The 23,915-nt window shown below is 65.2% G+C and overlaps 4 protein-coding genes and 1 long non-coding RNA gene across 10 annotated transcripts; 4 read left to right on the top strand and 1 right to left on the bottom strand.

Annotated features, from left to right (window-relative positions):
• The first annotated feature begins 149 nt into the window (after positions 1-149).
• LOC139185930 (uncharacterized) lies at positions 150-2,671 on the top strand. Its single transcript, XR_011569532.1, has 2 exons — positions 150-1,766; positions 2,384-2,671. It is a non-coding gene; the product is annotated as an uncharacterized lncRNA (long non-coding RNA).
• A 939-nt stretch (positions 2,672-3,610) lies between these two features.
• On the top strand, positions 3,611-6,076 carry TUBB4B (tubulin beta 4B class IVb). The gene is made up of 4 exons (XM_070799742.1): positions 3,611-3,773; positions 4,041-4,149; positions 4,227-4,337; positions 4,868-6,076. Exons 1-4 carry the CDS (start codon positions 3,717-3,719, stop codon positions 5,926-5,928), a joined length of 1,338 nt encoding a protein of 445 aa, XP_070655843.1. The 5' UTR covers positions 3,611-3,716; the 3' UTR covers positions 5,929-6,076.
• On the bottom strand, positions 5,247-10,739 carry CIMIP2A (ciliary microtubule inner protein 2A). 5 transcript variants are annotated; one of them, XM_070799746.1, is made up of 7 exons: positions 10,637-10,739; positions 9,612-9,711; positions 7,453-8,020; positions 7,232-7,358; positions 6,943-7,037; positions 6,542-6,659; positions 5,247-6,155 (listed from the first exon to the last, which is right to left on the bottom strand). In XM_070799746.1, exons 2-7 carry the CDS (start codon positions 9,665-9,667, stop codon positions 6,067-6,069), a joined length of 1,053 nt encoding a protein of 350 aa, XP_070655847.1. In that variant the 5' UTR covers positions 9,668-9,711; positions 10,637-10,739; the 3' UTR covers positions 5,247-6,066. The 5 variants fall into 5 exon arrangements, with proteins under 5 accessions (XP_070655847.1, XP_070655848.1, XP_070655849.1 ...); XM_070799747.1 differs by lacking the exon at positions 10,637-10,739 and having other exon boundaries at positions 7,453-7,715; positions 7,806-7,998; positions 9,612-9,880; XM_070799748.1 differs by lacking the exon at positions 10,637-10,739 and having other exon boundaries at positions 7,453-7,715; positions 7,806-8,020; positions 9,612-9,788.
• A 332-nt stretch (positions 10,740-11,071) lies between these two features.
• Positions 11,072-13,029, top strand: STPG3 (sperm-tail PG-rich repeat containing 3). Of its 2 annotated transcripts, none has more exons than XM_070799750.1 (6): positions 11,072-11,666; positions 11,756-11,910; positions 12,013-12,147; positions 12,228-12,316; positions 12,393-12,687; positions 12,774-13,029. In XM_070799750.1, exons 1-6 carry the CDS (start codon positions 11,560-11,562, stop codon positions 12,905-12,907), a joined length of 915 nt encoding a protein of 304 aa, XP_070655851.1. In that variant the 5' UTR covers positions 11,072-11,559; the 3' UTR covers positions 12,908-13,029. The 2 variants fall into 2 exon arrangements, with proteins under 2 accessions (XP_070655851.1, XP_070655852.1); XM_070799751.1 differs by having other exon boundaries at positions 11,756-11,846; positions 12,069-12,147.
• A 294-nt stretch (positions 13,030-13,323) lies between these two features.
• Positions 13,324-23,197, top strand: NELFB (negative elongation factor complex member B). The gene is made up of 16 exons (XM_070799849.1): positions 13,324-13,425; positions 13,534-13,684; positions 13,842-13,909; positions 15,100-15,591; positions 15,868-16,031; positions 16,214-16,313; positions 16,647-16,877; positions 17,489-17,674; positions 18,302-18,414; positions 18,947-19,049; positions 19,195-19,290; positions 19,428-19,570; positions 19,644-19,750; positions 21,830-21,971; positions 22,081-22,189; positions 22,338-23,197. The coding sequence occupies exons 1-16, from the start codon at positions 13,324-13,326 to the stop codon at positions 22,482-22,484; spliced, it is 2,454 nt and encodes an 817-aa protein (XP_070655950.1). The 3' UTR covers positions 22,485-23,197.
• Positions 23,198-23,915: the final 718 nt, after the last annotated feature.

A 23,915-nucleotide genomic window follows, 5' to 3' on the forward strand; every position in this document is an offset into this window, starting at 1 on the left:
GCTGGCGGCAGAAGGCCCTGAGTGCCGCGGATCCGGAGCGTGGAGACCCCGCAGCAAGAAGCTCGGGGTCCAGGGAGGCTGGACGCGGGCCAGCGACGCGGGGTCGCTGCGGGGCCCCGAATTCCGCAGGTGCGTCGCGGAGTGGGGAGGGCACGGGTGAGGACCGGGTGGCCCCGAGGCGCCCCGCTCCCCCGCGTCCCCGCTCTCCTCCCGCGGCGCGGCGCCGCGCCCGCCGCTGCGGGGCACGGGGCTGCGGGGGCGGCGCGGGGCTGCGGGTCGGGGGCGCGGTGCCGGCGGACCAGTGCGCGGTTACCCATGTCCGCCGGCCTGCACCGGGGCGGCCAGGGGCGCCACCCCGCTGTCCTGGGCAGAGCAGGTGCTCAGTGCCCCCACCCCAGGGAGTGGATCCTGCCCGCCACGCCTGGCGCAGCTCGCCCCTGGAGGCCGCACCTAGGTAAAACATCTCTGGGCCAGGTGCCCACCCGGGACTGGCTCCCCTCCCCCTCCCCGTGCCCGCGCCGCGGGTTTCCACATAGCAAGGCTTTTGTCCGGAGCCGGGCGCTGGTAACCCGACACCAGCCGGACCCTGTGCCGCCACAGCCCTGAGAGGAGAGGGTTGGCGGATCCAGTCTCTCCCCCAGAACTCGGGCACTTTGGGGTGCCCATGTGCAGACCCCTAGGCAGCTCGGATCCGGGGAGGGCTGGGGCGGGTGTATGTGTTGGCTGGTTTCTCGGTTTGCAGCTGCGACCAGTGACCACCTTCTGATCCAGGGATGCTGCCCTGAAGATGGGAGCCACCTTCCTTCCCAGCCCCCCAGGTGTGCCTAGCCAAACCCGGTGGGGGGACAGGTGTGAGTGGTCAGGAAGATGAGACGGGGACCTCAGAACCAATTCCTGTCCACAGTGGCGTCATCTCCCTCGTTCCCGGGTTCTCATAGACCCCCCTTCCCGTGTCCCCCAGCCCCTCTCAGCGCCCCCATGTCTCCTATCCTCCCAACAAGCTTCTAGATCTCCTGAGCCTGGGGCTCACCCTGGCCTCCGGAAGAGCTAGCCACCTGCTCTGAGACCCACAAGGGGCCTCGTGGGAACAAGACCCCTGGGGCAGGTCCATGTACCTATTTTTGGCTTCCCCCCACTTTTGTGACCTCAGGACACACCTGCCCTTCTGACATCAGCCTGACTCCCATGGAAGTCCCTGAGGAGGGGCTGGTCCTGGCTGTTTCCCCAGGGACAGGGGCGGGGGGCTCCCCCTCCCCATTGTGGGAAGGCAGTGAGAGGGGAAGCAAGTACCCAGTGCGTGCACCTCTCCTTCCGGGGGTTGGGTGAGGCCACCCACAAAGGCTGACTGCTGGGTCTTTTGAGGCCGTGAACCAGTGTCTGCCTGCTGCTCCCGCCAGGCGGTAATGCAGCCTCCCGCTGGGACCATGGCCACTGGTAAACAGAGCTGTCGCTGAGGACGCCTTCAACAGCTGCCGGCTCGGGCGGGAGGGCCAGGTGTCCGGCACTCCCACAGCCCCCACCCACTCTGCCCTGCGTCCCGCTGGGCCACAGACCCCCACTGGGCCGGGACCTCCCCCCAGCCTGGACCCGGTGGCTCACAGGAGCCCACCGCCACCCTGCGGCAGGAACGCCCTTGGGTAAGGGTGGGGACCTGCAGGGCCTCCCCCGCCACCGGCCGCGCAGAGGCGCCTACTGTGGTCCTTGGCCGAGGGCCACAGAGAGGCCTGCTGCCTCGTTCCCGCCAGTGCTCACTTCGGAAGGACAAGGTGGGCAACCTGGTGCCGCGAGGGTCCCTGGGGCTCACACCTGGGTGGGTGACAGCTGTTTTGTTACCCGGAAAGCAGGGGTGCCATGGCCACGCTGAACTCCCCGCCCTGTGCGCACTGGTCACAGGAAGCAGAGACTTCTGCCAGTGGGGGTCTCAGCCCAGGGTGGGTGGCGAGGAGGGAAGGCTCTGACAAACATTTCAAAGTGCCCCAACTCACTGGCTCACTTGGAGCAAAGTCTGAGCTATTCCGTTTCTCACTCATTTGTGACGACTCAGTGCTGCAAGACCCTGGAGCCTCCCTGCTGCAGTGCCAGGGCCTCGCAGTCCTGCTTGGGCAGCTAAGCTACCTCGCAGGGCACTGTGAGAACCCTAGATACCAGGCAGGGACCCTGCACACCTGACAAGCCACTGCCTGTGGCCAGCACCAGCCGGGCCCACCTTCCTGGACTGGTGCAGGGGAAGGGGCGGGTCCCCTAGGCCCTTCGAGGACTATTACTTTGACATGCTGACTCACACTTCAGGTCAGGTTCAGGACTGCAGCTGCAGACCACTCTCAGGGTATGTTAAGACTCATCCCTATGCCAGTGTGCTACTTCCCAACCATTTCATCCCCAGATTAAGTATACCGTGAAGTGCCCTAACGCTGCAGCACGCCAGGAAACGGCGGTGTCCTGAAGTACACGGTGAAGAGCAAGCACACTCTCTTTAGGTAGAAATCACCAGGTATTGCCCACAACATCCATGGGCTGGGGAGCGAGGAGGGCAAGAACCTCACTGAGAAAACCAGAATCTAGAGAGGACCCGCGGCCACAGCGAGACAGACTGTCCACGGCGGACATTACGAAAATATAATGCAAGGGGACTGTTTTTAAAATGATTGATTAAAAGTGTGACTACATGCAAGTTAACTGTTTTGGGTTTTTTTTTTTTTCTCATAAGTTGTTTTTTTTTTCTCCAAACAAAATTCAAGGAAAAGTACAAGCATTTGTTCAGCCAGGTGTACCGATGTGTGGTTGCCCAGAGGCCTGGGCGCGGCCCTCGTGTCTCCACGCAGCTCTGTGCGCTCCTGGGGCCAAGGCACCAAGGCAACAGGCGCCAGGCCAGCGCGGTCTCCACAACAAGCCGCAAGCCGCTGCCGAGCAGGGCCCCATCCTGCCCCGCCCGCCCCGCGCCCACCTCTCTCCGGCCGGGCGCCGCGGCCGCACGCGCTCGCCCACCTGCCCACGACCTATGCGGGCCTGAGGACCGAGGAAGGGGGCAGGCGGCCCCCAAAGCTCAGGGGGCGGGCCCGGCGCCGCCGCCCCTCGGCCTCCGATCCCCGAGGGCGTCCGTGTGAACGGCCCCGCGCCCCTCCTCCGCTCTAAGACTCCGCAAGATGAGCCCGGCCGCCCTCTAAAAGGCGCACAGCGAGGCCCGGGCTCGCGCGAGGGCCACGGGGCGCGCCCCGCCCGCCTGCCCGGGGCTCGGCCGGCCCCCGCAGCGCCCCGCCCGAGCCCGCGCCCCGCCCGCGCCGGTCCCCGCGGCACTGCGGCGGTTACCAGGACGCCGGCCCCGCCAGCCAATAGCTGCAGGCTGTCGGCGTGCTCTGCGGAGCCGGCCAATGGGAGCACAAATCAATCATTTGAAACAGCCAATTGTCAGAAGACCGCAGAGCGAGGGGGGGGACTTGGATAGGGAGCGCAGAGGCCGCGACGGACCAATAAAGGGCGAGCGGCGTCGGGAAGGCGGGCCCTGGGCAGCCCGATTGACAGGGCTATAGCCAATCAAACGAGGCCGCTTGCCAGCCTCGCTCTGGACGCCCAATAAGAGGCTGGCGGGGGCGGGCGCGGCGGGTATATAAGCGCCGGCGCAGCGTCGGTTGTAGCACTCTGCGCGCCCGCATTTCGGCTTTAGCTCGGCTCTTTCCTCCGCAGCCGCCCCCGCTGCAGCAGCCGCCGCCGCAGCCGCCATGAGGGAGATCGTGCACCTGCAGGCCGGCCAGTGCGGCAACCAGATCGGCGCCAAGGTGAGCGGGGACGTCTGGGCCGGCGCGGGTCCTCCGGGCGGGGCGGGCTGGCGGCGGGAAAGATGGCGGCATCCGGCGGGCGGCGCCCCCGCATTGCGGCCCCTCGCGGGGCCGGAACCGGGGTTAGGGCAGCGGGCAGCGGCTGGGGTCTGAGGGGGCGGCGGGGGAAGGGAGGGCCGGGCCGCGCCGCGCCGTCCGGGGCGGGGTCGGCTCCGGGCACCTCCGGCGTGACTCAGCCCCGGCCCGGCCCGCCCGCGTCTCCCGTAGTTTTGGGAGGTGATCAGCGACGAGCATGGCATCGATCCTACCGGCACCTACCATGGGGATAGCGACCTGCAGCTGGAGCGAATCAACGTGTACTACAACGAGGCCACCGGTGAGACCCCGCGCCCCTTCCCCACCCCCATGCCGCCCCCGCGGCCTTCCCCTCGCTGACGCCCTCCCGCCCCCCAGGTGGCAAGTATGTGCCCCGCGCGGTGCTCGTGGACCTGGAGCCGGGCACCATGGACTCTGTGCGCTCGGGCCCTTTCGGGCAGATCTTCAGGCCGGACAACTTTGTCTTCGGTGAGCCGCGGATCGGGGTGGGTGGCGGCTGATAGCCAGGACGGCGCAAAGGTCAGGGGGTGCCCAATGTCGCCATCTTCAGGACTCGCAGAGCCGAGGTTCTGATCCACTCTTTATTCTTAGTAGAAGCTGGGTTCCAGGACGCCCTCCTCCTCTCTAGAGTCATTCAATCCCCTCACCTAAAGCGGCTTTGCCGAGAAGGCCCAGCTGTCTGCCTGCCGGGAAGGAGCAGGCAGATGTAATCTCCCTGCCGGGAAGGCTGAGCTGGAGGCAGTGGCAGCTCGTCTGCTCTTGGGAGTTGGCAGAGGCTGCCCATGGGAGGGGCTGGTTTGTTGTTTAACCATGTCAGCGTGACACCGTGGTGTTTTATCGCCTACGTCGTTACTTTATCAGTTTGGGGGCCCATCTGCTGTACCTGTAGGGTGGGTTTTGTGTGTTACCTCACTCTGTGTCGTTTGGTCTTTTTGGCACGAGTGATCGGTGGTGAGCACACGCCTGGCTGAATAGCAACCGGCTGCCCTCTCTTGCAGGTCAGAGCGGGGCCGGGAACAACTGGGCCAAGGGGCACTACACGGAAGGCGCAGAGCTCGTCGACTCGGTGCTGGACGTCGTGAGGAAGGAGGCGGAGAGCTGTGACTGCCTGCAGGGCTTCCAGCTGACCCACTCCTTGGGTGGGGGGACTGGGTCTGGGATGGGCACCCTCCTCATCAGCAAGATTCGGGAGGAGTATCCAGACAGGATCATGAACACCTTCAGCGTGGTGCCCTCGCCCAAAGTGTCAGACACCGTCGTGGAGCCCTACAACGCCACCCTCTCAGTCCACCAGCTCGTAGAGAACACAGACGAGACCTACTGCATTGACAACGAGGCGCTGTACGACATCTGCTTCCGCACCCTGAAGCTGACCACCCCCACCTACGGGGACCTGAACCACCTGGTGTCGGCCACCATGAGCGGGGTCACCACCTGCCTGCGCTTCCCGGGCCAGCTCAACGCTGACCTGCGCAAGCTGGCTGTCAACATGGTCCCCTTCCCCCGCCTGCACTTCTTCATGCCCGGCTTTGCCCCGCTAACCAGCCGGGGCAGCCAGCAGTACCGGGCACTGACGGTGCCCGAGCTCACCCAGCAGATGTTTGACGCCAAGAACATGATGGCCGCCTGCGACCCGCGCCACGGCCGCTACCTGACCGTGGCCGCCGTCTTCCGGGGCCGCATGTCCATGAAGGAGGTGGACGAGCAGATGCTCAACGTGCAGAACAAGAACAGCAGCTACTTCGTGGAGTGGATCCCCAACAACGTGAAGACGGCCGTGTGCGACATCCCGCCCCGCGGCCTGAAGATGTCGGCCACCTTCATCGGCAACAGCACGGCCATCCAGGAGCTGTTCAAGCGCATCTCGGAGCAGTTCACGGCCATGTTCCGGCGCAAGGCCTTCCTGCACTGGTACACGGGCGAGGGCATGGACGAGATGGAGTTCACCGAGGCCGAGAGCAACATGAACGACCTGGTGTCCGAGTACCAGCAGTACCAGGACGCCACGGCCGAGGAGGAGGGCGAGTTCGAGGAGGAGGCGGAGGAGGAGGTGGCCTAGAGCCGCCGGAGCCGGAAGGCCGAGGCCGTGGGAACTCTTTATTCACTCACAGCCCGCTCTGATAGTCTGTCTCACTGTGTGTGTGTTCTTTCCTGTCTTGACATCACGCGCTGTACAGCCACCACCATTAAAGCGTTTTCATAGTGTCCGGCTGCGCCTCTCCAGTTCCTTCTGATAGGCCTTGCGGGTGCTGTTGCCGAAGGTCAGTGCGTAGTTGTCCTGCATGGCTGTGAGGGGCAACGCTGCTGCTGAGCCCCTGGGCTCACCGCACGCGTAGGGCACACGCGGGGCTGCTGCAGGGGCCAGGGGCCTGTGAACATGCAGACTGGGGAGCCGGGGGTCGCCTCCCAGAGGTGGGCCCAGCCTGTGCACGGGAAACCCCCCAGGAGGCCAGCGTGGTCTGGAGGCACTTGGCCTCTTGGCTTTTAGTCAGGGCTGTCAGTGAGCCCCTTGTGCACTGGGGGAAGCCGGGGCACTGAGGGAACTTTGGGTCATTTGGGGTCGTCCTGTCCCAAGGGAACCTTGCCTGAGGTTAGGCCTGGCTAAGAGGGCCCAGCCCCTGGCCCCGCCCCACAGTGGCCTGTCGCCGTGACATCTTCCAAGAGGCACTCACAGGGTATGAAGCCCATGTAGAAGGGTATCAGGCCCTGGCTTCTGTAGATGGTGTTGCTGGGCCAGTGTGTGCTGGGCAGCCTCTCACCCAAGGCACAGATGGGATTTCTGAGCAGAAACTGGGAAAACAGGCAGGTCAGTGCTGCCATGTCCTGCCTCCCGAGCTGGAAACCATGGAGCAGAATGTCCTGGCGGTGTAAGGCTGGCATTTTGGGAAGTGAGTGGCTCAAGGGTCTTCCCTCCCCACGGCACTCCAGACCTGGGAGCCAAGACCTAGTCAGAAGGACATGGCTTGGGGGTAGAGGGGAGCGCAAGGGATAGCCTCTGGGCTAGGCAGAGCTTCCCCCAGGGAAGCCAGAGGGTGGAGACAGCCTTGCTCACCCAGGGGTGGTGTCCACACACCTGGCTCTTGTCGAACTCGTCCATAGCCTGTGTGACCCCATCGCGATAATTCATCCCCATCACCCAGGCAAACCGAGGGACAAAGCCTGCATAACCTGGGGAAGGAGGAGGTCAGTGTCCCCTGCAGGTCCCCACTTGCCCTGGGGGTGTCAGGGCAGTCTGTGCAGTCTCCTCCCCCTTCCTAAAGAGGAATGGGCCCTCAGAGTGCCCACCTTGGGAAGGGCCCAGGGGTAGCCTCCTCACTTGCTCTCCCCCGGGCCCTCGGGGCCTTGGTGGGGAGGGCACGCACCTGAGATGGCCTTGCGCTGGATCAGCTTGGGGTGGCCCAGCTGCGGCAGCCTGTGGAACCTGCCCACGTCGAGTGTCTCCTGCCAGTGGGCGAGGGGTGGGGACTCGTCCCTCCTGCAGTGGTACAGCTGAAATGGGGAGGCGCAGGTCACTGCCCAGCCCCTGCCAGGTCTGGCTGGGGTGGGGCCTGGTGCCCGTGTTCCTGGGGTGTCCCTCAGTTACCTGGTATTGTCCGGGAGCCTCGCAGGCAGGGGCGGTGCTCTTCCAGGCCTCTTCCCCTAATGCCAGCCGCAGCCCCGGGTGTCCAAGGTCCCTGGAGTCCCCCTTCCTGCCCGGAGGGCAGGGGGCGTAAGGGGGATAGGGCATGAAGCCTGCAGGCAGTGGGACTTGCCTGGATACATTCTCACCCCCCAGGGACCCCTGGGCATCCGCCTCCTGGGGTGGGAACCGGCCCAGCATCTCAAAGTTCTTGTAGGGCTTCAGACCTGTGTGGACAGGGCAGCTTTGAGCCACAGCAGGCAGGAGGGCATCCTGGGGTGTGGCAGGGCCGAGGTGCAGGGGTGCAGGCGGCTTACCAGTGTAGTGGGGTATGTAGGGCTCGATCAGGTCACGGCAGGGCACAAACGGTGGCTTGGGCTTGCTGAAGTCCTCGATGAACTTGGGTTTGGCCACGGGGGCCAGCACGGAGCAGGGGCTCTTCTGCACGCTGGGGTCTGTGAGCAGCTGCGCCGTGGTGCGCCCGTAGGTGTCCCCCACCCGGTAGCGCAGCTGCGGGTAGAAGCCGGCATAGCTGCAGAGGCGAGAGGGCGAGGCCGGGCCCCACCAGCAGGTGTGGACCTGGCCTGCGGGCCGCAGACGAGAGCCTCCACACGCCTGCAGAGCGCGGTCACGGCAGCCCCGCCATCGGGCTCCTGGGGCTCGAGTGGGCAGCTCAGGCCAAGCACCGAGAACAGGCCTGGCCAGTGGGAAGGGAGCTGTGTCGTCCTCCCCGCTGTCCGCCAGCCATTTTCCAGCAAGGGGTGGAAAGATGAGAGAATGGGGAGCTCTGCCCCCCAAAGCATTGCAGGGAGGAGACAGGCTGGGCCTTGGGCTAAGGCACAGGGGAGCTGGCAGGATACGGGGAGGGTGTGGGAGGACGCTGCTGGTGGGGGAGGTTCAGGCCTGTGGGAAAGTGGCGTGGGTGCTACGGCTGAGCCCTGAGGAATGGCCTGTGTGACAGCAAGGGGTGTGCGCTGTTTTCTTTTTAAAACTTGCCTGGTGGCACAGTGCAGGCGGCACGGGCTCAGTCCCTGGTCTGGGAAGATTCCACGTGCCACGAAGCAACCCACAACCACTGAGCCTGCCCGCTGCAGCTCCTGAAGCCTGTGCACCTAGAGCCTCTGCTCCGCCAGACAGCACTGCGCTGAGCAGCCGGGCACTGCCGTGGAGAGGGGCCTCCGCTCGCCACGGCCAGGGGGAGCCCCTGCACAGAGCCCCAGCATGGCCAGAAATAACAAATACTAACACATATATATATAAAATAAATCGATCAAAAAGACCCTGCTCAAGTGAATACAGGTCAGTCACGAGCTGAGCGAGGCTGAGCCTGAAGGGCAGGGCCTCTTCAGTGTCACCAGAGTTGGTTCTGTTCTCACTGGCCTTTTTTTGCATGTGGTCTGAGTGTGTGTCAGTGTGCACGCTGCGTCAGTGAGGAGGCCCATTTCTGTTTGGTTTTGGTCTTGCTGTGGGGCAGGCAGGATCCTAGTTCCCCAACCAGGGATCGAACCTGTGCCCCCTGCAGCGGAAGCTCGGTCTTAACGGCTGGACCCCCAGAGAACTCCCCGTTTCTGTTTTTGACGTGGGGACACCTAGCAAGGCGGCCTGTAGGCCATGCCCATCAGTTCACTCTGGGAGCTCATGTCCTCTTTATTTTTTAATTTATTTTTTCATGTTTTGGGGGCACAAGGCATGCAAGGTCTTAGTTTCTGGGCCAGGGATTGAATCCTTGCTCCCTGCGGTGGAAGCAGAGTCTCTAACCCCCAGACTGCCAGGGCTGGCCCAGCTCAGCTCTTCGTTAAAGCAGGACGCACTCTGGAGGGACAGGCCAGCACCCCCAGCTGTCATGCCGACCCCAGCCTCTGCTCTCCGCAGACGTGCGCCCACCTGGCACGGCTGCACCGGCAGGGCGGGCCGGCCAGGCCCCCGCAAACCTGCCCCAGCCCTCCTGACTGGCCTGCAGCCTCACCCCGCTCCCCGGGCACCCCGGTTCCCAGCTCCCGCCCAAGAGCCCCCTGCTCCGGCCTCAGCTTCCTGGAGACCCAGCTCTGGGATCCCCTCAGGGCCCTGGCCGTGCTGCGCCACCCCCCGGGGACCCAGGCCCGGCCCAGGCCTGTGGCGCTTACCCAGGGATGTAGTGAGGTTCTGGCGAGAAGAGGTTGTGCTTCTGAGGGGCTGTCATCGCGCCTCAGTTCTGCGGGGCTGCCTCCAGCCCCACGCCTGTGCCTGCCACCATCCAGAGAGGAGCCCTGTTGCCTGGCAACCATTGTGAGGAGGCCTGACTGCTGAGCTGCCCTGCCCGCACCGGTGAGCACTCCCCCCTCAAGGTGGGGCCACAGGCTGGGGCTGTCACACTGGGGACCTAGCACTTGGAGAACAGGAGCCCCAATGGCAGCCCAGGCAGCCCCGCTGGGCAGTGAGGGGCAGGCCTGGGCCAGGATGCTCACAACCCGCAGGAGGCCAGGGGTCCAGTGAAAAGCAGCCCCTCGGGGTGAGGCTAACTGAGCCCCCACCCTGAGCCCCCTCCTCAGACACGAGGCGCTGGCCACTCTGGAGGCACCGCCGTGAGGTTCAGCAAGTGACCTCCTGAGCCAGGGAGCCGCCGGGACTCGGTCCTCGGGGGTCTTTGCCCTGGAGCCGGCACTGCTGTTTAAGTCACCAAGTCAAGTCCGGTTCTTTGTGACCCCAGGAACTGTAGCCCACAGGCTCCTCTGTCCATGGGATTTCCCAGGCAAGAAGACTGGAAAGGGTTGTCATTTCCCTCTCCAAGGGGTCTTCCCGACCCAGGGATCGAACCCACGTCTCCTGATCTGTCACTATTTTCCATTTAAAACAAATCCTGATTTTGGGGGGGCGGGGGTGTAGGGAGGACTTTCTAAGCAAACAATGAAGAAAGGTGGCATAAAGGGGACAGTTAGCAGGTTCAAGCACACGTCAAAAAATAGTATAATCAGTACTAAGAGACAGGTGACAGAGAGCGGGAAGCGTCTCCAGCGAGTGTTGCGTGCAGATGTGGTATCAGTAGAAACAAGCTCCCAAAGCAAACCCATGAGAAGTTAACACTCAACAGAAAAGCACGTGAAACGTGCCCACAGTGAGGACAGAGCCTCGGTTAAACGAGTGAGGGCTCTGGCGGCCTGACGCTCCTCACCGGCACAGAGACCACCTCTCCCGTGGGGACACCGGCGGCAGGGCTCTGCCCCGCGGCTCCCACTCGGTCCCGAGGAGACGCGGGGCACAGGTGTGCGCGTCACCCACCGTGGCAGGGTTCGTCCCGGGGAACCCGAGCTGCTCCCCAGGGAGCGACCCTGGAGCAGGCGGGGAGCCCCTCGCCCTGATTAAAGGTGTGTTTCCTCAAGCGAGTCGCTACCGACAGGAGCGCCAGGCAGGCCTGGAGGCGCCCGATGGGAGGGCCTGGGAGAGGGAGAAACAGGCGTGCGTGGGGGACTGGGGGACAGGACATCCTTGGCTGTGCTGCCCGGGTGAGGCCAAGGCCGGGGCCGGGGCCGGTCAGCTGGTCGGCTCCGGAAGGCGCTGCGGGGGCCTGGCGCCCACCCGGCCTCATCGTGGCTTCGTGTTTCAGCCTCAGCAGCCCCGTCCAGGCTCTGCGCCCCCCCAAGGACAGTGTCCCCCAGCCTCACCTGAGCTGCCAGGCCTGCCTCCCCCTTCCCTGGGGAGTCCCCTCTGCCCTCCCCTGTGTCTCCTTCGGCTGGCCCTGCAGGCTCAGCAGCCCACAGCCCCTGCCCCCTTCTCTACCCTCTGCCAGGGCCTCAGTCCTTCCCAAGCACTACTAGAGTGGGCCCTAGGGCCTCGGGAGACCCAAAAGTCCAGGAGATCGGAAGGGTTGGAACAAGAAAGTGGAGGAAGGAGAAAGGTCAGCGGAGTTGAGAGTCACGGGGGCCTGCTGGGGGCAGCTGATCCCAGGGCAACCCACATCGCTGGTCAGGGGAGAGGCCACTTTAGGGCTGGACAGTGCTTCCCAGGGAGTCCCTGGCAACGGGGGACCCATGTCCAGTCAGTGAGGTCACAGAGCCCTGTGATGTCCCTAGGGGAGGGGAGCCAGAGACCCTGATAATGAATTTTGACCAGAAGGCGGTGAAATTCCTGGCAAATTTTCACATCAATGGAGGCAGACACTGGATCCATGGCTCCCTGAAGCAGAAGCCACCTGTGACTTCCCAGTAACTGCCCGCGCGGTGGGCTGGCTGGGGGGCAGTGGCCTGGCTGGCCCTCAGGCTGCGTGGATGGTGGCTGCTCGTGTCTCTTGCAGGCTCAATGCTGCTGTGCTGTTGTCGGGCCTGGAACTAGGGCTGGGGGCCACCTGGGAGGAGATGTGGCCCCCAGCAGTGCAGGAGCTCCAGGTGGGGCTCAGGACACAAACCAGCCCCCTCCAGGAGCCCCTCACTCGGAACCTGAGGGGGCTGTGTGAGTGAGGGCTCGGGCTCCCCAGCCCCGGGCTGGTCGGGGCAGCAGGCGGGGCGGGTGGGGGCCGCTGGGAGGACCCAGGCCCAGGGCTTGTCCCGCCAGTGCTGGAGCAACGCCCGCCCATCGTGACCGACCTGCATGTTCCCGGCCCCACCAAGTATCAGGTGCCAGATGCGTCGCTGCGAGAGTCCTCCCCGCACCCCCACTTCAGCATCGGCCGCAGGCACCCCACCCATGGTGCGTGCCCCTCCCCACACCCCCTCACCTGGAGAGGGACCCTGGCCACAGGCACCCCTGTGACCCTGTGCCCACTGCAGAAGGCGGAGGCCGCAGGGCGTGGCAGACTGTGTGGTTCCAGAGTGAAAGCCCCTTCACCCAGAAAACTGACTTCAACCGAGAGCAGAAGGTGGGGCCAGCCTGCAGGTCCTGGGTGGGGTGGGCCCCCCGAGGGGCAGGCCTGCAGCAGCCGCGTCTCCCCACAGTGGCCATCGCCTGCCGACTACCAGCTGCCCAGCCCGCCTGCCTGCCCAGCCTTCAGCTTCAGGGCCCGCCCTGCCTCCAGGCCGCCTGAGGCCCGAGCCCGCCAGGGGGTGCTGCAGGGCGGGCGCGCAGGGCCCCGGGCCCAGCCCCTCCTGCAGGCCCCTCCGCCCACAGGGGACGAGACGGGGCCTGGCCCCAGCACCTACAACATCCTTCCGGGCTGCCGTCTGAAGGGCCCGTGCCCACCCGCCTTCTCCATGGGCCGCTCGCCCCTGCTGGCCTCCTGGGTGGGCTCCTGTAAGGTGGGGGGAGGCGGGGGGCGGGAGGGGTGGACCTGGGCGGCACAGGTGGGCACAGTGACTGCACCCGCCTCCCCTCTGCAGCCTGCACCCCAGGCCCGGCCGCCTACGACGTGGAGGACTGCTACAGCTCACGGTTCCCCTCGGCACCCGGGGTGGCCATCCAAGGCGTGCGGAGGCCCAAGCGCCACAACACTGGCCCCTTCTGTGCGCTCTAGAGCCTGCGGGGTGCACCCGGCCTGCCGGGTCAGCACATGAAACCCTGCCCCCCGGGGGCCTTGCTGGGCCTCCCTCTGGAACTCAGTGCCCCCCACCCCCGGCCTGGCCTTCTGACTCTCTGGGCACGTCTGATCCACCCTCCTGACCAGCCAACCCCTCTGAGCTGTGGACGAGGAGGGCCCACCCTCTTGCTATATGCCGAGGTGCTGTTGGTTCGTCCGAGTTGTGTGTGCTTGGAGACCGCTGGCCCTTCCTGAGCCGTCCTGCAGAGTGGCCCACGGCTGACCTGCTGTGTCTGCTGTCCCCTGGCCAGGTCCCCTTCTCTTTCCCTTCAGTGCTCTCTTCTCTAGAGTGGCTGGTGTGGCAGCCTGAGCCTGCCTGGCCTGGGGCAGGGTGGGACGGGGCCCCGTGGGCCATGCGGATGCCCCCACCTAGCTGTGCCAGCCAGTGGAGGGGTCCAGCTGCTGGACTCCCTAAGGGTTGGGCCGCTTGTCGAGCTGAGGAGCCAACTGTTGGGGTGGGGGTGGGAGTCAGCTGCCATCCTGAGGTGGGGTCAGCCTGCTCCCCAGCCAGGTAAGGCCCAGAGGACCTGCTCGTTAGGGCCTGGCTCCACTTCTCCTTGCAGCTGCCCAAAGACCCTGTGAGCTCAGCTAGGGTCGTGCAGGCCAGGCTGCAGCCAACAGATGCCCTGGGCTTCACCGGGAGGCCCTGCCCCACCCACAGCAGCGGTCTGGTACGGGCTCTGCATCGCCATCGCCCCGCCCTCCTGCCCAGGGGTCAGCCCCAAGACTGCCTCCCTGCAGGGGCCTCCTGCAGCTTTGCGGTGGCTCCTGTCACCGCACCAGTTCCTCCAGAGGCCCTCCCCGTGTCCCCCAAGCCCTTGGCTAGACCCCCTCCTCTGTCTCTTCTGTCCAAGCTCAACCCTTTCCACAGGTACCACGATAGCTACTCCCACGGTGCTGGCATCACCCCATTTCCACAGGGAAGCCAAGAACAAGGGAGTATGAGTGCCATGCACCCGGGACCTCCTCCAGGGTGAGGAGCTGTGGGTCAAGCCTCGGCACCCTGGGAATCAGAACAGTGGGACTGCAGGCTTTGGCACTGGGCCCTGGGCTGACCGGCGGGCCAGAGGGCAACAGAGACAGAGCTGTGGAGCTCTGGCCTTTAGAGTCTGGCCCAAGGTCAGGGCACTAGGAGCCCTGCTCACAGGGGCACCACCAGCAACTCCTAGGACTCCAAGCTAGGAGTGGGACCAGCAGAAGGATGGAGCAGTGCCCCAGCTGGGCTGAGGAGGGTGCGCTTCTGGGAGAAGGCTTTCAAGGATGAGCCCGAGTTTGCTGGGCAGCAGGAAGGGAATTTCTGGCAGAGCAAACCTTGGAAGCAAAGGCACATGGAAATGGAGCAGATGTTACACTTGGTGTGGCCAAGCTTGGGAGGGCCTAAGGCTGGTGGGACGGAAGGAGGGGGCTGGAGAGATCGAGAAGCTGCAGAGGGCTGTGTGCGAGTCTAGGGGCTTGCACGCTTAGGCTTAGTAAGGGAGCCTGCAGAGGGTGCAGAGCAGGCAGTGTCTCCCGCCCTGTGTGGGCTTCTTGTGTTGCAAGGTGGGCTGTGGAGTGGGGCTGGACCTCAGCCTTGAGGGCCTGGCCCTTTGGGTTAGGCAGGGGGTTAGATGCTCGAGGGAATGAGAGGACAGCCGTCTTTGTCACACTGTCACTGCGTGCCCAGGTCTCTGCTAGGCACTTTACGTTGAGGCACTTCCCATTAGTTTGGTCTTTGCGACAGTTCTGTGGCGCGGGCTTCATCAGTTTGGACAGGGAGAAGCCAAGTTCCAGGATGAGAGGGTCCTGCAGCTGGTGGGCGCTAAGGTCAGCAAAAGGATTTTTCATGATTATTAAAACACAGATCCTGGGAGCCGCAAAGACACGGCACAACCAAATAAATATTAAAAAAAAAAAAAAAAAAGGCACTTCTACTGCAGGGGGGTGCGGGTTTAACTCCACGGCGCGCGGCCAAAAATTTCTTAAGTAAAACGCACCCGGCTAAAGCATCAGTTCTGAATCTCCTGAAGCAGGCCAACCCGCCGGTGGCAACGGCCCCCGGTGTTCCAGCCCAGCTCCGGTGCCTGCTTCCCAGGGGCCCGCTCGCCAACCGCGTTCTGGTCGGCGACAGGAAGCTGGCCCCGGGAGGCTAGGCGGGGCCGCGCAGGAGGGCGCGGCGGGCCCGGTGGGCGGAGCTTCGCCGGCGACCCGTGCGTCATCCGGGCACCGCCTTCGCGCTGTTTCTGCCGGGCGCGGGACGCGGCGCTCCTCCCGGGAACCCCTGCGCGACGGCGGCGGCGTTTCCGGGGAGCCCGTTGGCGGGCGGACCTGGCTGCGCGGAGCGGAAGTGGGCGGCTGCGGAGCGAGCGGAGCGGTGCTGCGGGTGGGACCTGGCCGAGCTGGAGGGCGCCGGGGAGCGGAGCGCGGGCGGCCCCCGAGGCCCGGGCGAGAGGACCGCTGCAGGGCCCGTGGCGAGCGCGGCGGCGCCGGGGGAGCGCGGCGGGGATGGGGCGCCGGGCCGGGTGGGGGCCGGGGCCTCGGCCCTATTTGCGGGGCTGCAGGACCTGGGTGTGGCCAACGGCGAGGACCTAAAGGAGACGCTGACCAACTGCACGGAGCCGCTCAAGGCCATCGAGCAGTTCCAGGTGGGGCTGCGCGAGGGGCCGGGGGCGGGCGCGCGTGTGAAGTGGGCGTATCCGTCTGCTCCGCGGCCCGGAGGGGCCGGACACGCCGAGCTCGGGCCGCTTCGACGGCCGGCGGGCGGCTCCCAGCGTCTGGTGCTACAGCCGGCGCGGCGCGGACACCCTTCTGTGCCTGCCTCTTCGACCGCTCGGGTCAGCCAGGACGCCTGCCCACGAGCGGCAGCGGCTGAGGTCTCTCTTGCCGCCCCGAGGAAGCAACGCCGCCCTCTGCTTCCTTAGACAGAGAACGGCGTGCTGCTGCCCTCCCTGCAGTCGGCCTTGCCGTTCTTGGACCTGCACGGGACTCCGCGGCTGGAGTTCCACCAGTCGGTTTTTGATGAGCTTCGGGACAAGCTGCTGGAGCGTGTGTCAGCCATCGCTTCCGAGGGGAAGGCCGAGGAAAGGTCAGTGAGACAGGAAGCCGCCTCCCCAGCCAGGAACCCTCAGTTAGCAGCACTCACCTCCCCGTGGCTACACATCCATCCTGAAAAGGGGGCCGCCGGTGACACCGCCAGTCCGGGGACCCGCAGGTGGCTACTTTCTCCTTGGTCTTGTGCCACGTTTTCAGTAATGTGAGTTTTCCCAGGTATAAGAAACTGGAGGACCTCCTGGAGAAGAGCTTTTCTCTGGTGAAGATGCCATCTCTGCAGCCGGTGGTGATGTGTGTCATGAAACACCTGCCCAAGGTAACAGCTGCCTGGCTGGCTCTCTCTGGGGAGGGTTCCTGGGCTGCCTGTTCCAGTAAAGACGGCTTCGGAGCACGGTTCCCTGCCCTGGCTTCTCCCTGAGCCAAGCAGACACTGAAGCTTGGCATGTGCTCCGGGGTGTGGAGCCCTTTCTGGGAAAAAGCTGTCTGTGGTTCCTGTCCATGCCACGGCCTGAGGGACTGGTCCCAGGTGTCCCCGTCAGTTGGGCTGGGCTGGATGTGGTCTCTGCTGTGGGGAAGCTGAGGCCTGCCAGTTGTCTGAGGGAGACCGTCGGGGCAGGGTGCTGCTGACGGTGGCCTGTGGGTTATGTAGGTTCCTGAGAAGAAGCTGAAGCTGGTGATGGCTGACAAGGAGCTGTACCGGGCCTGCGCAGTGGAGGTGAAGCGGCAGATTTGGCAGGACAACCAGGCGCTCTTTGGCGATGAGGTCTCCCCGCTGCTGAAGCAGTACATCGTGGAGAAGGAGAGCGCGCTCTTCAGCACGGAGCTCTCAGTCCTGCACAACTTCTTCAGCCCTTCCCCCAAGACCAGGCGCCAGGGTGAGGTGAGGCGGGGCGGGGCTGTGTGCAGGCCTCCCTGGCCAGCCCCTTCCCCATGAATGCCCGCCTGTCTGCTCTTGAAGGCCTGGGCTCGTCTGTGGGGCTGGCAAGGGGCATCGCAGCACCTTCCCTATGTGTGGATTTTTCTGTCTTTTCTGCGTTCTTCGCGCTGGGTGGCTTGGCTGGCCTTTTTGGCCAGCTCTCTGTCCGCTCTCAGCCCTGGGTTCTCCCTGTGTCTGTGTCTGATTCGTTTGTTGCTGCAACAAATGTTTTTTGGGCACTGACTCACTGCCACGGGTGCCTGGACCCTTCAGTGACCCCAGAAATCAGGGCACCTCCTGGGCTCCTCAGGCTCCTGAGGGGTGGACCCTACACGTTAGATGTCACACATCGGTCACAGAGAGAAAGCGGGAGCAGGGCGGCCGCAGCAGGCCCGGCCCGATGTGGAGTCTGGGGCCCGGGCTGACGCCCTCTCAGAGGAGCCTCGGGGCCTGACGGTTCACCGTCCAAACCAGAGTCGTTGCCCCCCAGTGTGAGCCGGCGTCCTGTGAAAGAGAAGCCTCAGGCGCGCGGGGCGGGGGTGAGGGGCGGGGTGTGAGGCCTGGCGTCCCGGCAGGTGGTGCAGAGGCTGACGAGGATGGTGGGGCGCAACGTGAAGCTGTACGACATGGTCCTGCAGTTCCTGCGCACGCTCTTCCTGCGCACGCGCAATGTGCACTACTGCACACTGCGCGCCGAGCTGCTCATGTCCCTGCACGACCTGGACGTCGGCGACATCTGCTCCGTGGACCCCTGCCACAAGGTGGACGCCCCCTTGGCCTCCCTCCTCCCCTGGGCCGCTGTGGTCCCGGCCCCTGGGCTTGTGTGCTCACCCGCCCCCTGCCCCAGCGGGGGGACCCAGTGTCGGAGCCCCCAGCCCCAAGCCCACTGCCCTGCTGCGCCACCCCCCACCGCTACCAGCTGCAGGGTCTGTCTGTCCACAGCAGCCAGGCCAGCCCCGCTGCTCTGCTCTTCCCGGGGTCTGTCTCCCCCTGCTCCAGAGCCTTTGTGGTGAGCTCCGTGTTCTGGAACAGGGCTTTCCGCACTGCCCTGTCCTGACGTGGACGCGGTGTGACCCCCACGGCATCCCTAGGGGCTTTGTGGTGTTATACACTCTGACCTGGCACTGCCCACCGTGCAGTGGGGACCCCGGGAAGGCCCGTTTCAGAACAGACACGCTTGGCCTCTTTCTCGCGCTGCCTGGCCTGTGGGGACGTGGGTCCTTGGGCCTGTTTGCTTTGTGCCGTCCTGTTCCTCACACCAAGCAGGGCCTTGGCGACACAAGGTGGGGGTCCTTGTGCTCACGCCAGGCTTGAACGCTCAGGCAGTGGCGAGAGCTACCTGGAGGCGCGGTCTCTGGCCGAGTTCTGACCCTGCTTTCTCCCCACAGTTCACCTGGTGCCTGGACGCTTGCATCCGAGAGCGGTTTGTGGACAGCAAGAGGGCCCGCGAGCTGCAGGGCTTCCTTGACGGAGTGAAGAAGGGGCAGGAGCAAGTTCTGGGGTGAGGGTCCGCTTGGGGTGGGCGCCTGTCCGTGGGCGTCCACCCGAGCCCGCCGTGGCCGCCATTGAGAGCGGTGTTTTTTCTCGTGAGTTTTAGGGGGACCACCTGGTGTCCGAGCCCGTGACTGAGAGGCCCGGCTGCTGGGGTGAGGCTGTGGCGCCTCGGCCGGGCCGGGCACCTGAGCTGGCCTGCCTGTGAGCAGACAGGCCTGCTGTGTCCAGAGGTGGCGGTCTGGCTACCAGCAAGGTGCTGTCTGGGTGGCTCCTGTCCCAGGTCTGGGATCGGGCTTGAGAGAACCTGACTGAATTTATGGAGCCTGGATCAGAATCTCGACCAAAAGGAGACCTTAAGTTTTTTAAAAAAACTCTGGTTTTTCAGTTTATTGAGTACGTTAAGGGGAAGTTGTGAACCGTGAGCTTTTAAAAAGTGGGCCAAAGTGGAGTGACTTGGTCTGCAGGAAGGGCTGGCTCCCAGGCCTGTGGCTCTGCAGGCTGGGAGCCTCCCTGGCTGATGCTGGGGCGTGTCATCACAGGGACCTATCCATGATCCTGTGTGACCCCTTCGCCATCAACACCCTGTCTCTGAGCACCGTCAGGCACCTGCAGGAGCTGGTGGGCCAGGAGGTGCTACCCAGGGTGAGTGCCCCCGGCCAGCCGCACGCTGCCCTTGGGGAGCGTGTAGGGGTGACCCTGGGGTGAGCCCATGCCCCCTCCAGGCAGAGGGTGCGTGCGGTCAGGGCGGGACGCTGGGCGAGCCGCCGAGGCCTGCATTTCCCTGCAGGACAGCCCGGACCTCCTCCTGCTGCTCCGGCTGCTGGCGCTGGGCCAGGGTGCGTGGGACATGATCGACAGCCAGGTCTTCAAGGAGCCCAAGATGGTAACAGGGTCAGGCGGGCTCCACCGTGAGGGGCCGTGGCGGGGCTTGGGGGTGCCGGGCCTACGGCTGGGGGGTGGTCGGAGGCCGGGGTCCGGGGGCGGGCGCAGCATGCGACAGCTCTAGGGCCTGCGCCCCAGGAGGTGGAGCTGGTCACCAGGTTCCTGCCCATGCTCATGTCCTTCGTGGTGGACGACCACACCTTCAACGTGGATCAGAAGCTCCCAGCCGAGGAGAAGGCCCCGGTCACGTACCCAAACACGCTGCCGGAGAGCTTCACCAAGTACGGCTGCGGGCGTGGCGGGGGAGGGCCCTGGCCCGCAGGCCGCTCGGGGGCTGACGGCGCTGGGGTGCAGGTTCCTGCAGGAGCAGCGCATGGCCTGCGAAGTGGGGCTGTACTACGTGCTGCACATCACCAAGCAGAGGAATAAGAACGCACTGCTGCGCCTGCTGCCGGGGCTCGGTGAGTGTGCGCGCGGCGGGACGCCGCTGTCCTCCCAGACGCCCTCTGCCCTCTGCCCTCGCCACAGCCTGCGGTCCCCAAGAGCCGGCACCATCTTTCCCAATGGGCGAGGGGCCTGGAGCTTCCCAAGCCGTCAGACCAGGGCGAGAGCTCCCCACCGAGGTGGCGCAGAGGCCAGTTCCCCCGGGGAACCTTGCTCTGCACGCTGGAGGGACCCTGCGAGCCAGGAAGACGGGAGGGCATCCAGGGGCCCTTCAGGAGCCAGCTGCAGGCTGAGCCGGGGTGCGGGCGCCAGTCGGGGGCACCCAGCCTGCCCAGCGCACACAGGTGCAGGGCCTCTGCAGGTTCGGTCCTGTCGGGGCGTGGCGCCTTCTGGAGAGGGCACGACACTGCCCCTCAGTGTGCACGTGGCACTGGCGGGTCTGATACTACGAGTTGCTTCCAGGCTTTTCTTTATGGAGGAGGGTGCCTGTCGTGGGTGCTAGTTTCTATACAGCCACCACCCAACTGGCGAACGGGAACTTAATTAACTCTCACGTTTCTGGGAGCCAGATGTCTACAGTGGCTCGGTCTCTCAGGGCTAAAGCAGGTATGGGTGGGGCTTGCTCCTCTTGGAGGCCCCGGAGAAGACCCTTCTTGTCCCCTCCAGCTCCCAGAAACCCCGTCCTTGGCCCTGGCCCCTTTGCCGTTCATCCGCCCAGCTTCTCCCATTCTCGTGTCTTTGGCTCTGACCTGGCCCTCTCGCCATCCCCCTCTCTCTCCTAAGGGGCCTGCCCGGGGCACGCTGGACCGACTCTCCCCGCGGGGCCCGTACCCCATGGGGGCGAGTTTGCCAGCTCCAGGATCAGCACAGGGAGTTCTCCAGGGGGGAGTTCTCTGCTGGGGGCCTTCCAGAAGCACAGTTCTTGGGACCTGGGTTAACGGCGTTTTTCCTATTCATTTGGGAACTTTTCTGTCCTCCTTGTTGAACCGCGTGTGTGTGGACGTGGGCTATCCTGGAGGCGGAGTCTCAGCATCGCCCGCCTGGTGGGCTGGGTGCAGGTGTGACCCCGCCCACTGGGCAGGTCTCCGGTCACGTTCTGGAGAGGAAGCTGCTGCTTTGCTGTTACTGCAAGGTTCTAGTAAAAATGGGTGTCGGTTTTAAAAAATTCTTTTTGCTTTTCAACGTTTTTTTGGTGGGAGTCTTTTATGAATTCAAGTGCAGATTAGTGAAGCCCAAGGCCCATTGCCCACCTGCAGGGGGCTCTGTGTGGCTTCTGTCCCGTCAGTGACGGGCTGGACAGAGCCCAGACCCCAGCAGACCAGGTCGGAACAGCCCAGTAGGTGTCTTGATGGGAGGTGGACTCTTAAAGCCGTGACCGCGGCACGGTTAGTCGGGGTCCAGACCCTGATGGTTTCCCCCATTGTCGTGTAACGTTTTCGTGCAGATGGTCTGTTCAGATCAGGAGTCAGACAGGGGCCTTCTTTCAGCTCACTTCTGCTGCCCCTCAGGTCTTGGGGTCTGCAGGGCTTCGTGCGGCTTGTCGGGGGTCCCTGGCTGGGGCTTTGCTGGCCACATCCCTTGGCACACCCACTGTGCGCCTGCCTCGGTGCGTGTGAGCCGGCGAGGCTGTGGAGGCCTCCGTCTGCTGTGGCGGGTGTGGTGGAGGCCGTGCCTCCCGCCGAGTCGGGGCTCTGTGCCTCGGCGGTGCCCACGTTTCCGAGGTCGCAGCTCCCGGTGACGGGGTGACCTGCTGGTAGTTACCATTGCTGTCTCTTCTGGGGTTTGACAGCCTGGGTTTTAAAAGAAGGCCCATTTGCTCCATTCTCTGCCCTGGAGCGCCGCAGTCTGGTGGGCTCGAGGGGCCGCCGCCTCGGCACGCATGTGTCTGCTGGAGTCCACTGCAGCCCGATCCCCTGGCCGCTGGGCGGGACCCCGCGATCGGATCCTGTCCCCTCCCCACCTCGCCCTGGACCCGCCTCCAGTTAGGCCCAGGCCGCCCGGGCTCCCCCAGCACTTGCCTGCCTGCCCCAGTCGGCTCAGGCTCAGGCCCGGCCGGGGAGGTGGGGGCAGCTGGGGGACGCCTGCTGTGCTTGCAGTGGAGACCTTCGGCGACCTGGCGTTCGGGGACATCTTCCTGCACCTGCTCACGGGCAGCCTGGCCCTGCTGGCCGACGAGTTCGCCCTGGAGGACTTCTGCAGCAGCCTCTTCGACGGCTTCCTCCTCACCGCCTCCCCAAGGTGAGTCCTCTCCGTCAGTCCTTGGCCGCTGGAAGAGGGGTGGGGTGGGGGCGGGGCCTCTGGGCCGGGGGCGGGGCCTGGGCAGCCTGCAGCCCTGCTTCTCCCCCAGGAAGGAGAGCGTGCAGCGGCACGTCCTGCGGCTCCTGCTGCACCTGCACCACCGGGTGGCCCCGTCCAAGCTGGAGGCGCTGCAGAAGGCACTGGAGCCCACGGGCCAGGTGCGCCCACCTGCCTGCACTCAGGCTGCGCTGCCTGTGCTGGCCTGACCTGTGCACGCGTGTGTGTGTCCCCTTGCTGGCCTGCCCATGTGTGGGGGGGGTGTGTGTGTGTGCAGACACACACACGCGCCCTGGGCCTCCCCCGCAGAGTGGAGAGGCGGTGAAGGAGCTGTATTCCCAGCTTGGAGAGAAGCTCGAGCAGCTGGACCACCGGAAGCCTAGCCCAGCCCAGGCCCCAGAGACGCCAGCCCTGGAGCTGCCTCTGCCGGCTGTGCCCGCCCCGGCTGTGCTCTGAGGCTCTGCTTGGGGCCGCTCAGGGTGGGCAGGGCCCCTGGTGGGGGTGTGGCCCCAGTCGGCCTGGAGAGGAGGCTCCGCATTCCTGCCTGAGCAGACCCTCTCTTGGAGGTGCATCGGCCGTTCCTGGGACGGGGTGCCAGCTGAGCGAGACCCTGGGGCCTCCTGTGGGCAGGGCACCCCTGCTCTGCACCTCAGCCTTGCCCTGAACTGGGTCCTGGGTGGTGTACACCTCCTGTGGGGGTCCCACGTCCCCGCTGCTCTCGGGTCCCCAGCTCTGCTCCAGGCCTCCCCGCTCCACCCGGCCCTCCCACTCCCACGCCGTGGAAAGCTGCCTGGTTCCTCCTCGAGTCGGGGGCTTCCACTGCTGTTGGGCAGACAGACGGGCAGTAGCAGGGACTGGGAAAAAGTCGCCTATTTTTCCAGGGGTGGGGCAGGGCCTGAGGCTCACGGGGAAGAGGGCAGGCCAGGATGGTTGGCACCGATTGGCAGAATCACGCAATTTGCCAGCAGGGGCGTCTGCAGACGGAGCCTGGCTCTCTCCAAGGAGCTCCTGCCCCTGCCCACAGCCCCGGGGAGCACGCATTAGGGAGGAAAACCCAGCCCCGCCCCCGCCCGCTGCCTCGGTTTGCCCTTGGAGCACGTGGCCAGGCGAGGGTCAGCTGTTGCTCACGGTGCGAGTTCACTTTTGTAAATAAAAGGTGTTTTGGTAAATCCAGCAGCCGAGCGGTTTCTGTGCACACCCAGGCGTGGTGGCAGTGCGGGCCAGTGAGAGCTTTCCTGGCGTGTTTCTGTCTCCCTGGGGACGGCCGTGACGCCTGGCCCCTGGGGGACAGGAGCTGTGGATGGCGGGGCCTGGGCCTGGCGGCGCTGGGGGCCACGGGACTCGAGACGGTCGGCCCTGGGGGGCCTGTTGCCGAGGGCCAGGCGCTGTGGAGGCCACCGTGGGGTTGACGGGTGCTCTCTGTGGGGCGGGGAGGCAAGGCCTGGGGGCCTGGGCATCGGCGGTGAGGAGGAGCCCGGGTGTCTAATGAGTGAATGGGGAAGGGGCGTGGGAGGGACAGGCTGGGGTGTCACCGAGTGGGTGGGGGGCCGTGCCAGGCACCCCTCATAGGCACAGGGTTCTCAGGGAGGAGGCAAGTCTGGGCTTCGGGCACTGGATCTTTTCCAGCTGCTGCTTTTCGCCCAGGAAGCAGGGAGCCAGGTCCTGGGCAGGAAATCAGGACGGGAGGGAAGGGAAGGAACTGGGCCTGGGGAGGGGCGAGCACCCAGGCAGGGCCCAAGTGACCCACCTGAGGCTCAAGGTCAGTGTGGACAGACAGGCCAGCGGGGCCAGGCTCCTGCCCAGACAGAGGGGCCAGGGGCCGGACAAGAGAGTGGGTGGCGTCCTGCTGGGTGGGGGCTTGGTGGGTAGAGGGCACGAGCTGTAAGG

Source organism: Bos indicus, chromosome 11 (genome assembly GCF_029378745.1).
Source record: "Bos indicus isolate NIAB-ARS_2022 breed Sahiwal x Tharparkar chromosome 11, NIAB-ARS_B.indTharparkar_mat_pri_1.0, whole genome shotgun sequence".
Taxonomy (NCBI): Eukaryota; Metazoa; Chordata; class Mammalia; order Artiodactyla; family Bovidae; genus Bos; species Bos indicus.

Coding starts and splice junctions, on each gene's coding strand:
- TUBB4B (XM_070799742.1), top strand. CDS start 3,717: ATGAGGGAGATCGTGCACCTGCAGGCCGGCCAGTGCGGCAACCAGATC. Junction 3,774..4,040: donor GCAACCAGATCGGCGCCAAG/GTGAGCGGGGAC, acceptor CGTCTCCCGTAG/TTTTGGGAGGTGATCAGCGA. Junction 4,150..4,226: donor GTACTACAACGAGGCCACCG/GTGAGACCCCGC, acceptor CCCGCCCCCCAG/GTGGCAAGTATGTGCCCCGC.
- CIMIP2A (XM_070799744.1), bottom strand. CDS start 9,752: ATGGTTGCCAGGCAACAGGGCTCCTCTCTGGATGGTGGCAGGCACAGG. Junction 7,359..7,452: donor AGGCTCCCGGACAATACCAG/GTAACTGAGGGA, acceptor TCCCCATTTCAG/CTGTACCACTGCAGGAGGGA. Junction 7,038..7,231: donor CCAGCGCAAGGCCATCTCAG/GTGCGTGCCCTC, acceptor CTCCTTCCCCAG/GTTATGCAGGCTTTGTCCCT.
- STPG3 (XM_070799750.1), top strand. CDS start 11,560: ATGAATTTTGACCAGAAGGCGGTGAAATTCCTGGCAAATTTTCACATC. Junction 11,667..11,755: donor AAGCCACCTGTGACTTCCCA/GTAACTGCCCGC, acceptor TGTCTCTTGCAG/GCTCAATGCTGCTGTGCTGT. Junction 12,317..12,392: donor ACTTCAACCGAGAGCAGAAG/GTGGGGCCAGCC, acceptor GTCTCCCCACAG/TGGCCATCGCCTGCCGACTA.
- NELFB (XM_070799849.1), top strand. CDS start 13,324: ATGCGGATGCCCCCACCTAGCTGTGCCAGCCAGTGGAGGGGTCCAGCT. Junction 13,910..15,099: donor GGGAAGCCAAGAACAAGGGA/GTATGAGTGCCA, acceptor CCGGGAGGCTAG/GCGGGGCCGCGCAGGAGGGC. Junction 17,675..18,301: donor CCGTGGACCCCTGCCACAAG/GTGGACGCCCCC, acceptor TTCTCCCCACAG/TTCACCTGGTGCCTGGACGC.